Source organism: Bombus terrestris, chromosome 9 (assembly GCF_910591885.1).
Source record: "Bombus terrestris chromosome 9, iyBomTerr1.2, whole genome shotgun sequence".
Lineage (NCBI taxonomy): Eukaryota > Metazoa > Arthropoda > Insecta > Hymenoptera > Apidae > Bombus > Bombus terrestris.
The window spans coordinates 12,411,794-12,430,784 of record NC_063277.1 but is presented as its reverse complement, the minus strand read 5'-3'; the positions used below and the strand labels follow the sequence as shown (position 1 = coordinate 12,430,784).

General features: G+C 33.6%; 2 protein-coding genes across 4 annotated transcripts in view; one reads left to right on the top strand and one right to left on the bottom strand.

The window, feature by feature from the left end:
- The window catches only part of LOC100649216 (breast cancer type 1 susceptibility protein homolog), a 43,229-nt gene extending 39,198 nt beyond the window's left edge, over window positions 1–4,031 (bottom strand). The window contains exons 1-2 of one of the 2 annotated variants that reach the window (XM_048408902.1): window positions 3,765–4,031; window positions 2,158–2,372 (exon numbers count right to left, since the gene is read on the bottom strand). In XM_048408902.1, coding sequence (XP_048264859.1) covers window positions 2,158–2,372; window positions 3,765–3,847 — 298 coding nt within the window. In that variant the 5' untranslated portion in view covers window positions 3,848–4,031. The remainder of the gene's footprint in view (window positions 1–2,157; window positions 2,373–3,764) is intronic. The other variant, XM_003397526.4, reaches the window with a different exon arrangement.
- The window catches only part of LOC105666045 (glycine-rich cell wall structural protein 1.0), a 98,649-nt gene extending 82,345 nt beyond the window's left edge, over window positions 1–16,304 (top strand). For both annotated transcript variants that reach the window (XM_048408904.1, XM_048408903.1), the window contains 3 exons: window positions 5,158–5,312; window positions 7,871–8,230; window positions 11,680–16,304. In XM_048408904.1, the coding sequence (XP_048264861.1) occupies window positions 5,267–5,312; window positions 7,871–8,230; window positions 11,680–11,810 (537 nt within the window). In that variant the 5' untranslated portion in view covers window positions 5,158–5,266 and the 3' untranslated portion in view covers window positions 11,811–16,304. The remainder of the gene's footprint in view (window positions 1–5,157; window positions 5,313–7,870; window positions 8,231–11,679) is intronic.
- The last annotated feature ends 2,687 nt before the right edge of the window (window positions 16,305–18,991 follow it).

Genomic DNA, 18,991 nt, shown 5'->3' with positions numbered 1-18,991 from the left:
GAATCTCTTTCCAGCCTGTAAAGTCCACTCATAGTGAAATTCAAGGAGATTTGTTTGGCTTTACAGAAACTCATGTACGTGTATGTACATGTAGCAGAGAATGCAAGCACGTTAATGCGTTTGAGAAAAGTCAGAGTTGAGAGCATGTCACAGCAAAGAATATTAGAAAATTGACCTATGACCTGTGTCTCGCGAAGCAGGGCATACTGAGCTGCCTTTTTTTATTATTAAATATGCGTAACTTCCAAATTAAAGTTACTCGAATAACAGCAAGTACGTATATCGTTATAAAATTAAGAATTTAATCAAGAATTTAATCAAGCGTTTTAATTGTTTCGATAAAAGCACACTTTTGTTACAGAGATAAGATTTTAAAAACGTATTCAGAGTTATTCTTCAGCTTTTCAGAACCGAATTTGATCGGTGTAGCAAATTTGGCTTTTCATTATTATTAATAGAAATTGGTTATTATTTATAGCTTCAATAGAAACGGGTAATAAAATGAGAAGATAATAAGAAAACAAATAGAAAACTATTTTTTTCAAAAACGTCCCTGTTCAAAAAACTAGTATTTTTTAATTAAGTCCACTTTCGAAACCAGAATGTAAATCGATTACCAATTCTTGAATAAAACATTTTCCTATCATCTCTCATGTTCCACATAAATCATGCGAGTAGTAAAGCGTTATGAGAATCTAGAGAAAAGTAACAAAAGATGAACATTATGAATAAAATTTGAAAGCAAGAAAACTCAGCAAATTCTCTACGTTCGATCGTATACCAGAGCGTAAACGCAGAGTGCTCGTAAAACGTTGAAGTTTTGGATACCATCGAGATGCATCGCTATACCAAAGAACACTAGGACCTAAATTTTTGAAAACGTTCGGCTACACTGCGGGTGAAACAGATAGGCAACCCGAGTGAACATGATGTTGTGGCACATGTACCAGCACGTGTACTTTAAACTTCATGTTTTACTTAAGACTGCAGGGAAAAAAGTTTATCGCGGCGGAACGTTAGTTCCATTTAAACGTATTGATCTGCGTTGAGAAATTTATCGTCTTCTCGATATTTTTTTCTCGCGAATTTTTCCTACCGTTTTCTATTTAACAGAACGATCGATGTAAATATTATATTTGAAATTTCATAACCGAAATTTTTTTATTTTTTGAGCATAAAAATTAGAAGTCAGTTATAGATAGGCTCTGTTTTAAATCATTATTATTATACAAGATCTTTAAAAAAAGAGAAAATACTTCTAAAGAGTTGTGTTATGAGAACAGCTATAGCGAAATTTCATTTGCATTTATGATAATAGAACTTTGCATACAGACGGTATTTGTTTTGCATATTATATTATGTGTAATACTGTGTACGTGACAATATATTTATTTTTTTCATGAATAGATATTTGATCTCGTGTGTTATATCGTGTATTGCATGGGCGGTTGAGAAGTAAATTACACCATAAAAATCCATGTAAGATATATTGTAATGTACGAAATTCTCGAATTTATCGCTCAAATATAGCAATATATTATTGCAGCGTTATTATTGGATCAATTAGGACTGTATATAGTGTATTAAGGTGATTATTATATAAGCCTATTATTTATATAATTAATTACATATAGAATTATCTTACATATTATTTATATATTAACTAATTATTACAAGGGAATTCCTGTAAAAGATAGATTTTCGTCTTTTGCAGAAATGTGCGAAAAATAAAATTTCTCTTCACTTTCAAAAAATATACGAACGTGTCACGTCTATAGAGTTACTTCAACATTTTATTATTCTTCTCCCAGCGAGTATACTTGAATGCCAAACAAAATGAGTCATCTACTATAAATAAGTTTGTCTTCATCTAAATATCTTCTCCAATATCATCAATCATAAATTATTTACAACAAATGTGCTTAAATATTTTTTCATCAAATTTTGAATAGTTATACTATTATACGCTTGTAATAATTAACATTACAAAATTCTCTTTACTCAATCATTATCTTCATGTCGAGTGTTTTAATCATACATTTTTTATTTCAACGACGATAATAATAATCTTATTTATAGAAGAATGCAGTTTCCGAACATCAGATATTCTTCTACGAAATATTGTTGTTATCTCCTCGATAAGGCGAAAGTACTTACTATCGATGCCTGAATCCGATTGCACCGCTTCGATTAGTTTCTGTAGTCCATCGATGTATAATATCATGTGTTCGTCCTTAGAAATGCTGCGACGCTGTATAGCACGGTTGCAGAGTGGACAGAGAGCATTTTTACTTTGCAATAGCGTTTGAATGCACTGGCGACAGAATCGATGCCCACAAAGGGTTTTCACTGGCTCAGATATGGTTTGCAAGCTGAAAGAGAAAGGCACATAATCCATTATATCAGCAAGCTTTGAGTATTTCAAATAGAATACATAATTAAATAAATTTAGTGAAGACAACAGTATATGTTAGCATACTTTAAATTCACAAAATTATTTATTTTTGAACAATTCATAATCAAAATGAAATATCTAATAATCACTAAAGTAAAAATGTAATGCTATAAGATCAATAAAACTTGATAATAGATTCTAATAAATTGAGTATATGTAATGTTTGATATACGAAGGCCACAAAATGTATTTGCACACTATTCTATGCATTTATATACTAATTAATTAGGTCCAAGTATATTAAACTTTGTATCATTTACTAGTATTTTCATATGATCACAAAAATTTGATACTATGAAAATAAAATTTAAAACTTAATAAAACTTAATAAAAAGATCCGTCATTGGAAAATAAGAACAAATAATTCTTGTTGTTACTGTATACAAAATATTAAGTGCAATATAATATAATTTTTCAATAATATTTTAATATAATAATTTCTTTATGGAGAATGATTTAACGTCATAAAATACAGGGAATTAAAGAACATTACCTTTTTAAGTAAAAGAATTAAATAATAGTTTTTTAAGTAGCCTTTTAGGCGTGTAAAAATATATAAAGAATGTATGATCAAATATTTAAAGAACTTCAGTTCTTAACTTTATGTAAAATATCATTTGTTGAAATCTTAATTATAGTCTTAATCTTCTTGTATGTATTATACCACATTCTTTTATCTTTTTGTATATAGTATGCAGATATTATATTAGAATCAGAAAATACAAAATTTAATCAGTAATAGATAAGCCTTCATAAGTAAGCAAACTAACTGCCTTAAAATTACATACATAACGTAAAGGAATATAGAAATAAAATATAACTATCTCATTAAATATATATTAAGTCGCTTTCATTCAGTCTAACTACTAACTAGTCTTCCACCATAGATACAAAATGAAAACTATTATATTAATATAATAAATAAGCATGATAAAAGATTAATAATGGCCATGAATTTATTAGAGTCCATTTAAATGATGAATTCGACAGTTTCACGTATTAATTTAAAGTCAATATGTCTTTAACAAAACAATATTTATAGTGCAAATGGAATTAAAAAAAATGGTTTGTCAAGTCAAGAAACTAAACAAATATACTTATTTCCTTCTATTTATTTGAGGTTATTTGAAGCATAGAACATTGAAAATACTGAGTTATACATATATAACCTATAATAGAACTTCTCAAATGAATTGAATCTTAACATGAGCATTGATCTGACATGTATTGCATATTATGCGTTTCAAATTTATGAATTATTCGTTTTTAAGTTACTTCATAGATTTTAATATGACAATTAAAAACTTACCAAATTGTGCATTGCAAACATTTTTGTATATTTCTAATCTCCTCTGCTAGTTTGTCAGCAGTAATGAACACTTGTTTCATCATTTTTTTCTTTGTTACGAATGTCACATCGCGAATGTTTATCACAACTCGATTAAATTCATTTCGTTTAAATACATCAAAAACGCGGGATCTCGTAAAACTTTTTCGTTCGATCTTGCCATCGTTACAAACAATCACAGACTACTTATGTTATCAAATAGTCAACAGGTCTTCAAGATTTACGTCGCATTTAACCACGTGCTCGCTATGGCGCTGTGGTCAATTAATCGATATATAGAATTAAAATTTTTTATTATATAATTAATATATTCAATGTATTTAATTCGTATTTTTCAGACTATAAATACTTTATAATTAATCTACTGAATTCGTATTCCTGTTCTGATAAATGAAAGATCTGCATATGGTGTCAAAATTTATCTACATATTTAGTTACTTTGGATATTAAGCTCGTTAAAACTTCATTGTAGTTATAGTCTAAAATATTTAATCATATCGTGTAATTAATGAGTAATCATACAAATCATGAAATACATACAGTCGCATTCAGTTTATAAAAAATTTAAAGTGTGTATTATTTCTTCATTCAGAATGCGATTTATCGATACATCCTCTGTATATACTTTTCAACGACAGAGTGCGTTGTTGTAGCAAATTTCAATACTCGATAAAGGCGGGAAACCATACAGTAAGAAGCTGCATAATTGAATGGGTTTGTTGCGGAACGTAATCGAATCCTTTCGAATAATATTTCCATTTAAATTGATTCCCGCTGATTAATCATCTTTGCAAAAACCGTGTTGTGAAATTGGTCGAGAATACAGTTTCGGCGAATCATATCACCAAAGTTATCTCTTTATAATTTACTGATAGCATAACCTTTGTTTAATTTAACATTTCGCTTTTCCAATGACGCCATTGTTACGTTACAAACAAATATAATCGTTACTAAATCACAGGGGTAAACATGATAAGTAGATTCTTGTTGACTTTTTGATTTTAGTCTCAGTTTATGATTAAAAAGGAATATTTTAATATAAAATAGCTAAAAATGGAAAATAATCTGCTAATTCTAGCCGAAGATATAATCGTTAAAACAAACAATATTTTAATATTATCAAAGCTATATTTTTTAAATTACGAAAAACGTGGAGAAATATATTTTTTAACTTCAAAATTAGATAAAAGAACAATTTTGATAACAATTTTAATTTTAATTTTAAAACATTGCTATCATTATATAAGATAAGAAAAATTTAACTTATCCTGTTTTTCTCCTGCAGTCTCCGTTTTAAACACTCGTTTAACCCGGCCAGAATGATTAATCGAAACTGAATACTTTTCTTTTACAGAGATTGTCGTACAAATGATTAACCCAGCATCGTCAAGCTTAACCAACAGACAGAAAAGACGATATTCAGCGTAACATGAGCTTCGCAGAAACGACTTGTTGATGACGTTATGGGGTGGATCTTCCTTGCCAGTACTTTACTCTTTTGCTTATGCGGTAAGTCTTGGCAACACAATATATGAATATTCTGCGATATATGTATTTAACGTGCAATGGGAAAGTATCACAACTTTCGACGCAAATGTTATTTTTGGAAGAAACAAACGATTGTTTTTGGTGCCAAATTTGAATTCGATATTAATGGACTACATTTGATAACAGTTTAATAACTGGCTACTATGTGAGGTCCATGTTAAACTTTCTTAAAACGAAAAGTTGTTATTTTGAAAAATTTAATTCAGTCAAGGCGGATCCAAAGCATTTGAAGTTCGTTCCTCTGGGATTAATTACGTGTACGCTGCGTCTACGCGATAAGGAAGTTCAGGAAAGGAATTACTGTTACAGAGTGCATCGGGCGTAGAAATTTTGTTATGAACACGGATAAAGCGGAAAACTGAAACCAATCTAAATTTTCCATATTTTAAGTTCCACTGAACCGTATAGCAATATAGTTGCTTTTAAATTAGTCTGAATTTTTATCTTTGATGAATTTTTTGCAATTATATATAAAAGTTAGAGAAACGTGTACTAGAATGTAGGACGATAAATTTTAATTTTTATGTAATGGATTTTATTTATTTAATGTGATTCATATACAAGCAAACTGTATAGCAGTAATTTTTTTACCGATGAAGCTTCAGTTGAGTTATTTTACTTTTCACTCGAGAAAAAGTATATGATACCGTACTTGGAATGGTATACAATACGATTGCGTATATTTTTGACAGAGGAATACCAAATTACGCAAATCTATTTTTCTTCCAATATTTTGCGACATTTTGGTATGATGAAATTAATGTTTTTGTGTGACCATCAACAGGTATGCATTAACGGTGCCGTGAAAATTTCAGTGACAAACGTGCGAACGTTCCGGGTGAAATGAATTTCATTTCTATAACACTGCAAAATAGATTTTTTTCTTATCTTCTTAGCGGTTCTGCATGCAAATAAACTGGCACTGAGAGATTCTAGAGACCCGGTAAATTTATTCGGCGATTATACTTATCGGCATGGCAAACGAGGCATAACGATCTCTTTGTATGAAAATCCAAGTTACGTTCGCGAGAAACTTTTCTTTATCGAATAAATTTACTTGGGAGCGAAATCAACTGCCCTCGCAGTGATTAAAGGAGCACGATCCTATCTACCAACAACTTTCCTCCCCCGATTTACCTCATTACGGTGTGTACACCTAACGACTTTGTAAAGCGTCTTCAACTTGGTGAAAAAATATGTCGCATATCTTTTTACGATTTTTTAATCGAATTTGTATGTTTCGAATATTTTACAAAAGCTCAAAGCTATGAAATTTACCACGTGTAACACTTGTATACATAAAAATCACTTCTACGAGTTATTTGTTCTATTTATAACATTATTTTTTATTAACATCTATGGTGATACATTTCTGCTCATTTTTATCTTTTCAATTTAACTGTACATGAAAGTTACATTACTGTTAACCAATTCCATTTTTCTTTTCGTTTGAATCAGAAAGATATACAAATACTGAATGTTCCACATCCAAAATACTCTTTGAGTACTCATTACCCTGTAGTACTCGTAATGATCTTCTCAAAGTTCAGCAGGTTCTTACTAACTAGTTAGTTGCACTCTACGTTGCTTACAGTTCCAAAGTGTCATATTGTTTCAGAAACTTATCCCAAATCTCACCACCAGAACGATTATTATCGACTTTATCAATAGTTCAAGCACACACATATACATACTATTGTTAATAAATGCACTAGTAACAGCTAGAGTAACTTCTCAACTTCATCACTTGTCTTATCATTCCTTAAGCTACTTAAATGAACGTTAGCTGTTCACTGCCTTAATCTCTAATACATTTCTGACACTCTGAGAGATTTCAATGTCATAGATAAGAAAGAGTAGACAAGAAATAAAGATGAGTGAGAAGAAAAAAAGGACGTTGGAGATGAATGAAGGTGTCTTTTATCAGATTCTACATTCCATCTTCACAGTATCAAATTCTATTAATCACATGAAAGTACCACTGAATGATACCAATTTTTGATATACTTGGATCCAATTCTATTCAATACAATGGCATATAAATACATTTTGTAGTCGCTGTATAAACTTGATATATAATAAAAATAGTGTATCTTAGTAATTGAATTATTAAATCCAAGATAATTAATGGCTAAACCCGTAACAATCGTTCAAAGTAACAGTAGCAGACTGAATTAAAAAATCATATTATCTTCTCAGTTTCTGATTAAATTTTAGTTTCAGATTCAGATTAAATTATTATTTAACTTTCACAGCAACGAATTAAGTACCTTCGCCTAATCATACAAAACTACCTACATATAAAACTTCATATTAAATCTCATAGCCAATTACCAAATCAAATATCAACCAGCACCAACTATAGTAAAAATCGTCAGATGTATACACCGTCGCAACAGCTCTCTTTTTAACTTGCTCCCTCGATACGAAGGCGATCGCAAAGATACTAACCCAAAAAGTGTACAATAATAATTTGATCGGCGTATGTTGATTTTTCACGCTGCTTTGGATAAAAAAAGCGGCGGGATTGCCGTTGCCACAGGGCGGTGGCGGCGCGGCGGGGGGCCATGGACAGCCGCAGGCTGGTTCGCCGAGCACCCCGGGCCCCGGCGGTGGCACAGCTGGCAGTGGCGCGAGCAGCACTTTTGGCGCCGCTGGCCGCAGTGCCTCTGGCCCTGGCACCGGCGCCGCCGTTGGAAGCGGTGCTGTTGGTTTCGGTGTAACCGGAGGAAGTACCGGCGGTGGTGCCGGTGGTGGTGCCGCCGGTGGTCGTCCAAGTTGGCCCGCGGGTCCGCCTCGTCGGGGCCGAGGGTGGCGCGACTGGCGCCGCGGCGACCCCACGCTGATCAAGGGACTCTGGAAGTCGAAGGGACCTCTAGGTAAACCTTCCGTTCTGCATGTCTTCTGTACGTTTGTTTTAATCGAGATTCAGCGTTGCCTTAGCGCAACATCTCATTTGTATTTCTTTTCCAATTAATATATATTGCCGAATGTTGATGTTTGTATATAGTTGATGTTTTATTTCTACGTTTTATTTGGAAAAGTTTGTAGAGAAATTTTAGATAGATCAAGTTGATCGAGTGTTTTTGTAGGATTGGCATTTTCTATGCACTGTTTCTTTGCATGAGTTTGCCTTATTTATTGAATAGTTTGGTCAATGAATTCTTTGAAATGGTTTTTGTAGGTCTTTAACGATATTCATATGGAATATTTTGTCATTCTGTGCGGACGTTTGCCTTTTTTCCATTCTTGTTCTTTCTCTCGTCTGTCGTATATGATGTATTCAGCAAGAAATGTTAAAATTTGAGAGCACTTTTTATTAGCTCACCTTGCATTGTCGTTGAAATGTGGTCTTAACGTTGCAGGAATCTGGAATGTTTCACTATGCATGCATAAGTTCTAGCTACATTAGGGAAATCTGATAGTAAAATGTTCTTTAAATAAATGTGTACTTGTTAGAATGCAAGAAACAGCATTTTACATATGAACCATCTTTTGGTTCTAATATGGCATGTCTTTATTGTGATTAGTCAAGAACATTTTTAGTAACTTATACTGAATCCTGAGCAATTACTTTATTATTGCTTTAGATCCTACACGATTTTTCCCATGCTGGTGATCATGAATATGTGTATAAGATAATTGAAACAACTTGTAGCATTAATATAAAATATAAAATATTTATTTATTCCAAATCTAAAATAACTTAGTAATTCAATGAATTTCATTTCGTATATTGCGTTTTATTCCACCAGAGTGATCCCTATTTACAAATGTATATATTGTTATATCGAATATATTAATTACGAAGCATGTACCATTTAAACCTCCACATTTCCGCGAGAAAATGATTTCCTATTTCATTTCACAGATTTATGTTTTATTGCGCATCTTCCCACATTTATAAAACATACGGTACATGGTCTATAAATGTTCATCAAACAGTAATTGTCGTCCATAAACTTGTACTGATCGCGTTACTGAATGTCTACGTATAACTTTCACGCTGCTCATGTTAGCTTTGTAGCTCATTAGCGCGAACAAATTCTCACCGTATTACTGCGAGAATTTCTCGACTTTATAACCCGATAAGCTCGAATTAGCTGTCCATAATACTATAGGTAGATAAGAATCCGCTATACGAGTTTGTACATTTGAAACTGAGCATTCACTCGTTCGTATAAACTAGATTTGACTGTATTTATTTGTCAAATATTTAATTCGATAAAAATTGAAACGAAAGTTAAAAGGATTACAGCAAGTGAAATTCGTTTTTTTCGAATCTCTGTCAATTTCACTGTGCGTCGAAGATGGTACAGCAGGGAACGTGAAAAATTCATGAAACGAATGAACAGTACGCGTGTTTTCGTTCGTGAACCTTAGGTTCTGATTTAACTTTCAGATTTCCTCGTAGATCGATGTATCTTGAGCTATATAGGCGAATATTTCATTGCAAGTTAAAATTTTACTTTTCTTCGCGATAGACACGAAACAACCGCGACTAGAGCGTGGAGAACCTGAGTACACACACACACAGTGAATTTAGTTTCCAGTTTTAAACTCGTGGAAAGTACACTTTCCAAACTGTTTCTTATGTATGCTCTCTGTTATCTTTGATTTGTTTCTTCGTTAAGTCGATTCCTAAGCTTTGTTGTTTTTTAATCAAAAGTTGGACATGAAATTCTAGAAAAATATTGTATAGTCAATCGTTGGTTTGTTATCTTCCTCTATAATTTTTCTGTAATTCTTCTCCATATCGTAATTTTTTCATCTCTATATAAAACTTCTGTGATTTAGGTAGATTTTTAGAATACGGTGATTTTTTGATAAAAATTTCTTTACTAAAACGTCGAAGACCATACTCGGTATATTTTTACATCTACAAATCGCTTATAGAACGAATTGATATTTTACAATCGATAGATTGAAAGGAGATTTATAGATATTCATTTTTCGAAATAAACGTTTAATGGTTTAGTCTCCATTTTAACTTTGTTCTGTCAATGGATTTATTTTGTCAATTTCTCGCGGTTCTGTTAAAATATTTCTAGACAATAAAAAATGGCCTGTTGTTTAATTTCAGAAAGGATATTCTGTAAATAATATTTTGTCCCTGCTGTATATCAATTTGTTTTACAGGCTTTCTCGAATGAAAAAGAGCGTCGAAAAGTTGTTTTATCGACTGTCCACAATTTCGGAACTCGCGTCCTTTGTGACATAGGAAACCACTTTTCATATTATATCGTAGATATTATAGTCAGTTTATATTCGGAGCAAAGTTTCTCAATTTTTCATCGTTTTCATTAACGAAGGTTTATTTGCCTACTTATATGTTGCGCCTTCATAGCGATCGATAAAAATGAATTATGATAGATGTTTATGTTAGTTTTAGACTGTTTATTTTTTATAAGATTATAACTTCATTAAAATTGAACATTTTCATTTAAAATAATTTCTAGAATGTTTAATACACTTTTGTTGATGTATCACAACCTTTAAAATACCTTCATGGAGAATAAACTGTTTAAAGATATTTTCGATGTCCTTTTGCTTTCTAAATCATCTCTGAGTAAAGAAATATTCAGGATTTCACAGTGAAGAACTGTTGGAAATAAATCAGAAAAATATAACGGATGAGATAGAACTTCAATATTCAATTGATGCACTTTCTGTATAGCATATTCTGTATCTGATGCAGCTTTCCATTTTTATGTTTGCTCTCCGAAGTACACGAAATGAAAATAATAATATATTTACAATATATTCCTCAATGTTTTAGTTCAATCAATAGATCACAATCCATCAATATATTTTTCGAATAACATACAGTACTAAGCCCAGATATACCAGAACTGCGATAACTTTCGGGATGATCAGTAATTCGAAAGAAAGGAAAAGCCTGCAAAAATCTATCGTACGAAAAAAGATATAATATTTTGATCGAATAATTAACGAACCACAAAATGCAATTAAAAATTGCCACACGGGAAGATACAGCTTCCAATCGAGCAAAATGTCAAACCTTCCACCCAGCTCGCTTCGATCCACGTAAGATTCGCTTTCAACGTGTATCGTCGATAAATCATCCGGAAGCTTCGAGTGACCATTCAAAACCTCGACCGTAATTCATCTCTGTCATATCTTGGCATTTTTCACGTGACCACATTTTGCACGTCGATCGTTCACCTTCTCGCAAAGAGTCTGGCACACTGTGCACGCTTTTCGTTCCCGTTTATTTTCAACATGCTGCATGTGTGTGTGTGTGTGTGTTCTCATAAAAAATCGATCTAGTCGAAACAAAACGTGAAAACTGGATGTCCCGGTGCAGATTCCTTAGGCAAGGCGGAAGTGTACATCTTCTTAGCGCTGCTGATCGGTTTCGTGACGGTGGTGGTGGGCTGTTGGCTGTCGGATAACTGTTGGTCCCCGGAACCGGAAGGGGTGGTGACCCTGGCATAGCCCAGTGCAGACTTCCGTTCATCCAGGCGATAACAACTAGTACGCGGGCCCTCCTACAGGATTCTCCAGGACTTGGTCCAGCAGAACCGACGACCGTTGCTGGACATCAACGACAACCACACAATGCTTCCACCCGTATGAACAACGTCACCTTATGCACAAAAGAAAACACCTTTTGCCATTAAACCATGGTTCGCCGCCATTACGAGCAGCGTGCGGCCGATCGAATATCGCCCCGTTCTGTAATATCGTATAATGTCGTGGTTTCGCCACCGATAAAGGTACTCGACCGTAAATCCAAACGTTCATCGAAATATCGACATGTCGTGGGGTGCAGCTAGGGCTGTGCCATGAACCTAAATCGGATTACCGATTGCGTCGACGTCTTTTTTTTCTCGACTCTTTTTTTAATTTTTCTTTCGTTTTGTCATTGCTATCTAGAGGACGTCGACGTTTCGTACAAGAGAAGTTTTGATAATTATTCGGAATATAACATTGAAAATCGTCAAGATCCGTATCGCGAGTAATCTTTTTCTGCGTATGTAACGTCCCTTGGATTTAGTTTCTGAGACGTTCGCAATGGATTTCAGTTGATTGCAAGTTAGGATTACGCTACGTTGTGACGTAGATGGGCATCTTTATATAGCTCGATCTAAACTTAACGTGTTGACGATAATCATTTTTTGATATACGTAAGAGAGGTAATATGTCATTGAGTTATAGATTGGGCTGGATTAATAGAGAGATTCCGAAATAATTCCAACGCAGGAATTGTTTTCGGCTCTAACGCTTTACTCTTATTTTTAGTTGCTCGAAATTGTAATCAATATAAGCAATCTCGTTAACAAAGCTAAACTGTGTTTACATACTACAAACCTGCATACTATTAAACGTAATAGTATATTAAACGTAAGTTGGTTTATATCTTGAAAGATAAAACCGACCGGCAGTTATGTGCATAGGAAACGATACTGTAAATGTTCATTTCGACAGTATATTTGGAGATGATCGAGATCGATCAGGTGCATCCTGTTCTGAATAATTATCGAAGTTTTCATAAGCTGAAGGATAAACCGGAAGGAAACAGTAATTGAGCGAAATTGGAGAGTACACCATGTGGAATTACGCTCGAATTAGATCACGCACACATTGTTCGTCTGTGAGCTATAATTCGCTCGTTAACTCGATCAACACTTAATCGTCGTCATAGGGACGCGACAATATTCGGGCGTAGTTCCATCGTGGATTCGAGCTTCCGGTTCGAAGGATTCTCGTGAATTAGCGGGCTAATTCGCGGGCTCGTTCAATGGTTGGTTGAGGCATATAGGTGGTGGAAACTTAGAATAGAGGTTTTTGAAAGAACAACTGATTATGCAGTTTGAGATGTAGTAAGGGGTTTTCTTTGTGTGGGTGGTTTAATGTGCTTTTTATGGGTATGGTAAGATGTGGTTGTGGTCACGTAAATTTTGGGGAAGTTGAAGGAAGATGGTGAAGTTTTGATCGATCCTTTTTCTCTCTTCAAAGGAGGAGGAATTTCAATGACGACTGTATGTCGAAATATGGGGTATCAAATAGGATGGTCCGAAAATATTTCTTATTGGACGTATTGAAAGTCCATAAACCGATTATTTCGAAGCGATATAATTTTTTATTCCAAAAAACATGACATATATACATCGAGATATTGTGACATAACAATCGAAATGTTGTAACCATATGAAATTCTTTCGAATTCTTATTTTAGGATACTCATTTACATTGTTGGAGGAGGTAATCATTCGAATAGTACAAATACTCAGGATAAAAGCTAAGCTTAATTCTAATTTTCGTTGTAATTGATAGAATAGAAGAATAAGAGTTACCAAATACAAATTAGGTATTCTTCGATACCCAGCTTCAAAAGAAAAGACACAGCCACAATTAACACATTCGCTGTTATTAAAATATTCACCCTTAAGATAAGCATTCTTTCCTTCATTACAAATTTATTTATTTTCTAATTGTTCACAGAATCATTTACCTCTCTTAATTATTTTATTGGAACACATGGACACGCTAATGTAACAGTTCTGTCGATAAAATTATTTAAATATCAAAATCAATGTACGTATGTTACTAACAGCGAATGCGTTAAACTATAAGACAAGAAGCTAGAATAACATCATTATTAAAAAACAAGAGAACCTTCCATTTTCATATGTTTCACGTATGAACTTTTCATCGATTCTCCATTTCTCAGCTTCAGCCGATGTAGAATCGATCAACCTAAATCTTATCATACCCATAACGTCATTAACGTTCGATCATCACCATCAATCAGCTTACTAATCACCGACATACATCTTCTTGTTACATAAACGCAACGGTTTTCGACCATAATCATACGCAAATCTTGGAATCGAAGAAGATTCTCGCGAATTGGCGGGCTAATTCGCGTAGACCTAGTGACGTGTGGACAGGGCGCGCGCTCGTAGACAGCGCAGTGGTCGCTTTGAGGCTCGTAGTTAGCTGAATTCCCAAAATGGGTCAATAATTTCATTTGGAGCCTGGATAATGGGTTTCGATATTGACGTCAGGTTAGGTCCATCGAGACAGAACTAATGGAGGAGAAGAGCAGAAGAACAGAATAGTTCGAGTACGATTTACTTCTTCGTCTTAATCGCCGCCCGTAAAAATTTACCGACTTCGTTGGACAAACTTAATGGCGGTGGATAAAACACGCGATATGAGGCTTTACGAGCACCAGGGTCCGGGTCTTCGAACTTTATTTTTGCCAGCCTCCTCGCAAATTGTATGAAATGGCCCACACGAGAGTAAACGATCGTTTAAAGCTGCATTACGGGGCGAACCTTTTCTATTCTGTCTCGGTGTATACTGGATCCCGTGAGTGCTCGAACGTTCCTCGGATTATAATGAACAACAAGATGCTCGAGTTGTATCGAAATGTGATAAGCAGACTGCGGATATCGATGCATTCATATTTTGATCGATACGATTGGGAAAGTGGAACTGGGGAAAATTGTTTTATTTACGAAATATTATAAAGAGCATCGTGCTTTGAATATTTTATATATTTTTGCATATTGTGCGGATTTTGTGAATTATTCACCTTCAAGTCTCCTGTAATTGCATAAGAACCCGCAGTTTAAATTGCGAACGTTTATGCAATTCGGTACTTTTATAAATACAACGATGGAAGATGAAAATACTTTGAATATTAAATAGAAGCTCGTTTCGCCTATCGAATATTATAGCCAGCAATTTATTATATATTTTTCTGCATATTTTATATATATGTATGTATTATACAGCTGGATATATTATGTGTATTTTGTAAATTTTTCCACCTTGCAATCGCTCACAGATGCATAAATAACCGCAATCGAGTCAATTGATCACTCAATTGGACTTTATTGGTGTTTGATCGTCTGTTTCGAAATGATGGTAATAATCGTGTGCATAGCGATATTAATGCCTGGTAAATTTTGGGATGCTGTTTACTTGCTAAATCGAAATACTAACTTTGGGATGGTCGACCGATGTACTGACCATTTTATGATTACGAGAGGCTGTGTCGAATGTTGATGTTAATTTCTGATTATCTCTGTGTCATTCAATCATTCAGGGATGTAATTTATATCAATGTTCTTAAAATATTCTTGCTAATTAATTATAGGAAGGAGGGTAATAAATTTGTATATAATACGTTATAATATCAATGTAGTATAGTAATTTTATGATGACATTATTTTGTTGGTTAAGAGTGAATTGAAGTAATCATTCTGAAAATCGATTTAAAGTATCGGCGAGAATTAATTTTGTGAAGGAGGATACATGTACAATGGCAATCATGTTTGTAATTTTACAACATCATCTCGTCGGTTGATTAGAAAGTGCAAACTAAAGACAGATTAAGATGCCAATGAAATACTAAAAAATTGAACTATCAATTTGGATGTAATCGATCGATCTTCTAGCCAAAGTACGAAAACTCGTACAAATGTTCAAGATCGGTGATAATTTCTTGTCTTCTCTGCCATTCAATTGTTTAGAGAGAATAAAGTACGAAGTATGAAAATACGGAAGGAAAAATTGTATTAAATATATAATATTGATTAAATAAAGATAAGGGAGAAATGGAATATTAATTTAAAACAATGTACATATTTGTATGATACGATCGTGATATGAGTAATTCGGAGAAATAATGCTCAAGATAATACAATGTAAAAAAAATTGATTCTAATCAAATTAATCAAAATTTAGGAAAATTGTTTGATTCTAAGCGTTTTGAGTATGTTTCATGTACCAATTATGCACACTTTGTTCATCGTAATCCTCCATTGTAAACGTTCGAGCATTTCCGCGATCTCACACAATTGTTTATTATAATATAAACTTTAATAATGAATTGTCACACATTTCGTAAATAAAACAGAGACCAAGTTTGTATCCATGTAAATTCTCTGCATAAGATAGTTTAACAATATTTAATTATGGAAACGTTTATTACCTTTTCAGTCACATTCAACAAGCTGTTTCAATTCAGGAAGCTAAACGAAATCACATCAATTATTATGAATAATTGTTGATTATGTTAATGATTGAAAAATTATTTTACTTTTTAAGCCGTTTTATATATTTTCCATTTTGCCAAATTCTACAAGAATACCAAAACAATGCTGCACTATCGAAAACCCAACTATTCACAAATAATCGCCGTATTTCCCATAATCATCTTAATCGCTAAACTACGTTCATCATCATCCGTATACTTTCGCAATTTTTTAAATACTATGGAAACAATACTACAAAATTAAAAACAGTAATATATACACTCACTACTATTTAATAATTTTTCCAACATTTTAAAATATCTGAAAATAATCCTACAAAATCGAGGATTTGATCTGGAATTTCATAAAAATGTCCCATCAAATCCGAAAGCGATCGCCGCGTTTCGCGTCATCATTACGATCACTAAAATACACTCACCATCGATTAGTTACTTTATAAATTGTCTAAAACAATCAAATACAATGGTACAGGATCGAGATCGTGAAGTCCAATTATTTAACAAAAACATTTTATTGAAACCAGGAGCGACCATTAAAGGTGCCATTACCAATTTTGGTTGAATGTTAAAATGTATCAGTGTTATAAAATTGAAAACCGAGAACCCAATTATTTTAGAAAAATATTCCATCGAATTCAAAGGCCGCGGTGAGGTTTCCCATCGTCAGAAATTAATCGTCAAAAATTAATCATCGAAAATTGTTAGAGGAAACGATTTTCGATATAAAAGAAAAACTCAAATTCACTGCAGAGTAGAAGCTGCACGTTTAATTCTGTCTCCGTTAATTTTCATCAGAGCAAGAATTTAATAACCGTGGAAGGGAACGCGAGGCTTTCGGATATCGTTCGCAATGAAAGCTGTTGGAAGGTGCTTTGTGCTTTGCGACCGATCGGGCAAAATTTACGCACATAGTGCATGTATCGCTAGCCCGCGTTTGAAACTCAATCTTCGATCGGTGTCACAGCGGTAGTACCGTGTGTCTTCGAATTATGTACGCGGTGGCGAATTAATCGTGACATATTCATGCACCTGCGCCACCCTGGTGCACGCATGCCACTACTGCTCGTTCGATCGACCAGATTTATGGGGTTGTACCGTTTACAAGCTCGTTTTCAACTACATACTTCCTCTATAACCAATTAAATAACGTTAAATTTATCGATGTTTTTAATTTGTTGAAAATTCCATTTAAACATTAAAGTACTACTGTTATTGGATTTAAATGTTTAGAAGACGATTTTATAATTTGAAGTTATCTCATTGTATAATTACTCATTGTTAAATTACTCAGCTTTTGGTTAAGTATCGAGGCTTCTTTTACGATGCTTTCACTATGACCAATTAAATAATGTTAAGTTTGTCGTGTTAAATTTCCAAGAAATTTTATTTATGTGTAAAATATTTCTTTCTACCTTCATTTTTCAGGGTAGTTTTATTGATTTTCGTAAAGCCTCCCCTTTATTTCAATTCTTTGGCGTTTGGTTAAATTGTTTCATTATTCTGTTATTATTATAGTTCAATTGCTGGTCGACGTTTTATCGTGTCTTTTTTGTGTTAACTTCAGGTAGGAAAATTTCTGCACGTTAGCCTGTGCATTTTGCTATCGGTCGACTGATTTAATGTCGGATCGCTGACCATAAATGAAGTGCAAAAAATATTTCCTGGAAGAGGGAGCTTCTTCTTTTCATCTCTCTGTCTCTCTTGCTTCTCTTTTAAGTCGTTTTCTTGTGTCTTTAGAGTAGGTACGGCTATAGGAACAGCGGAATATCACATTCACACAGAAGTTCTCTATGATATTACATTTAGAATCTGTTTTAGCTAACTGTTTTAGTAGCAGCAAAAGGTGAATTAAATTGATATCGTTGAGTCGTTATCGAGATGGACAAAAGATTGAATTGACATAAGCTTTTAATTTTAATTTTGACATAAGCTAATTTTAGAATATTTCCTTTTAACTTGTATTTCGTATTTCATGTAACGAAGAATATTAATAGCATTTGTCTCGTAAAATACAAAGTACAGCAAATTAAAATTAAATACTGTAAAATCAAACAACCTGATTCAAAGGAACGTGACCGTTAATTATCCTCAATGTATCATTGCGTGATCATTAAAATTTCAATTTTACGTTAAACCACAAATTCTTACGTATCTGCACAACACATATATCGTACAATTTCATATCTGTCGAATTTTTTCAAATAGTTTCTAACTCTTTTAACGGCGAGTGGAATTTTAATAAATCTGGAAAGCCGAAAATTCACATTCTCCGCTCGTCTTACGAAGCTTTTTCAACGTTTCGTGCAGCACACTCCGCTAGATGAAATCTCATATCGGTGGAACGTCGTTATTATCGCGTGATTTCGTTATCAAAGTCGTGGATGTAATTTCTATCTGCGATCTTACTCGCGGGAACGAATGCAGAGAGGGAAGAAGGCTGGGTCGGTACTTTTTTGCTCGTCCAACGTTTCGCGGCTGAAGTTAAGCTCGGGTAATCGAGTTTTTCTTTCGTTTGCGTCGATTAGATGACCGCGAAAAACTCGTGTGTCCGATAAGAGTAATTTATCGGTTCCCTCGTGAAGCTTGGCGATATTTCTGCGAATGT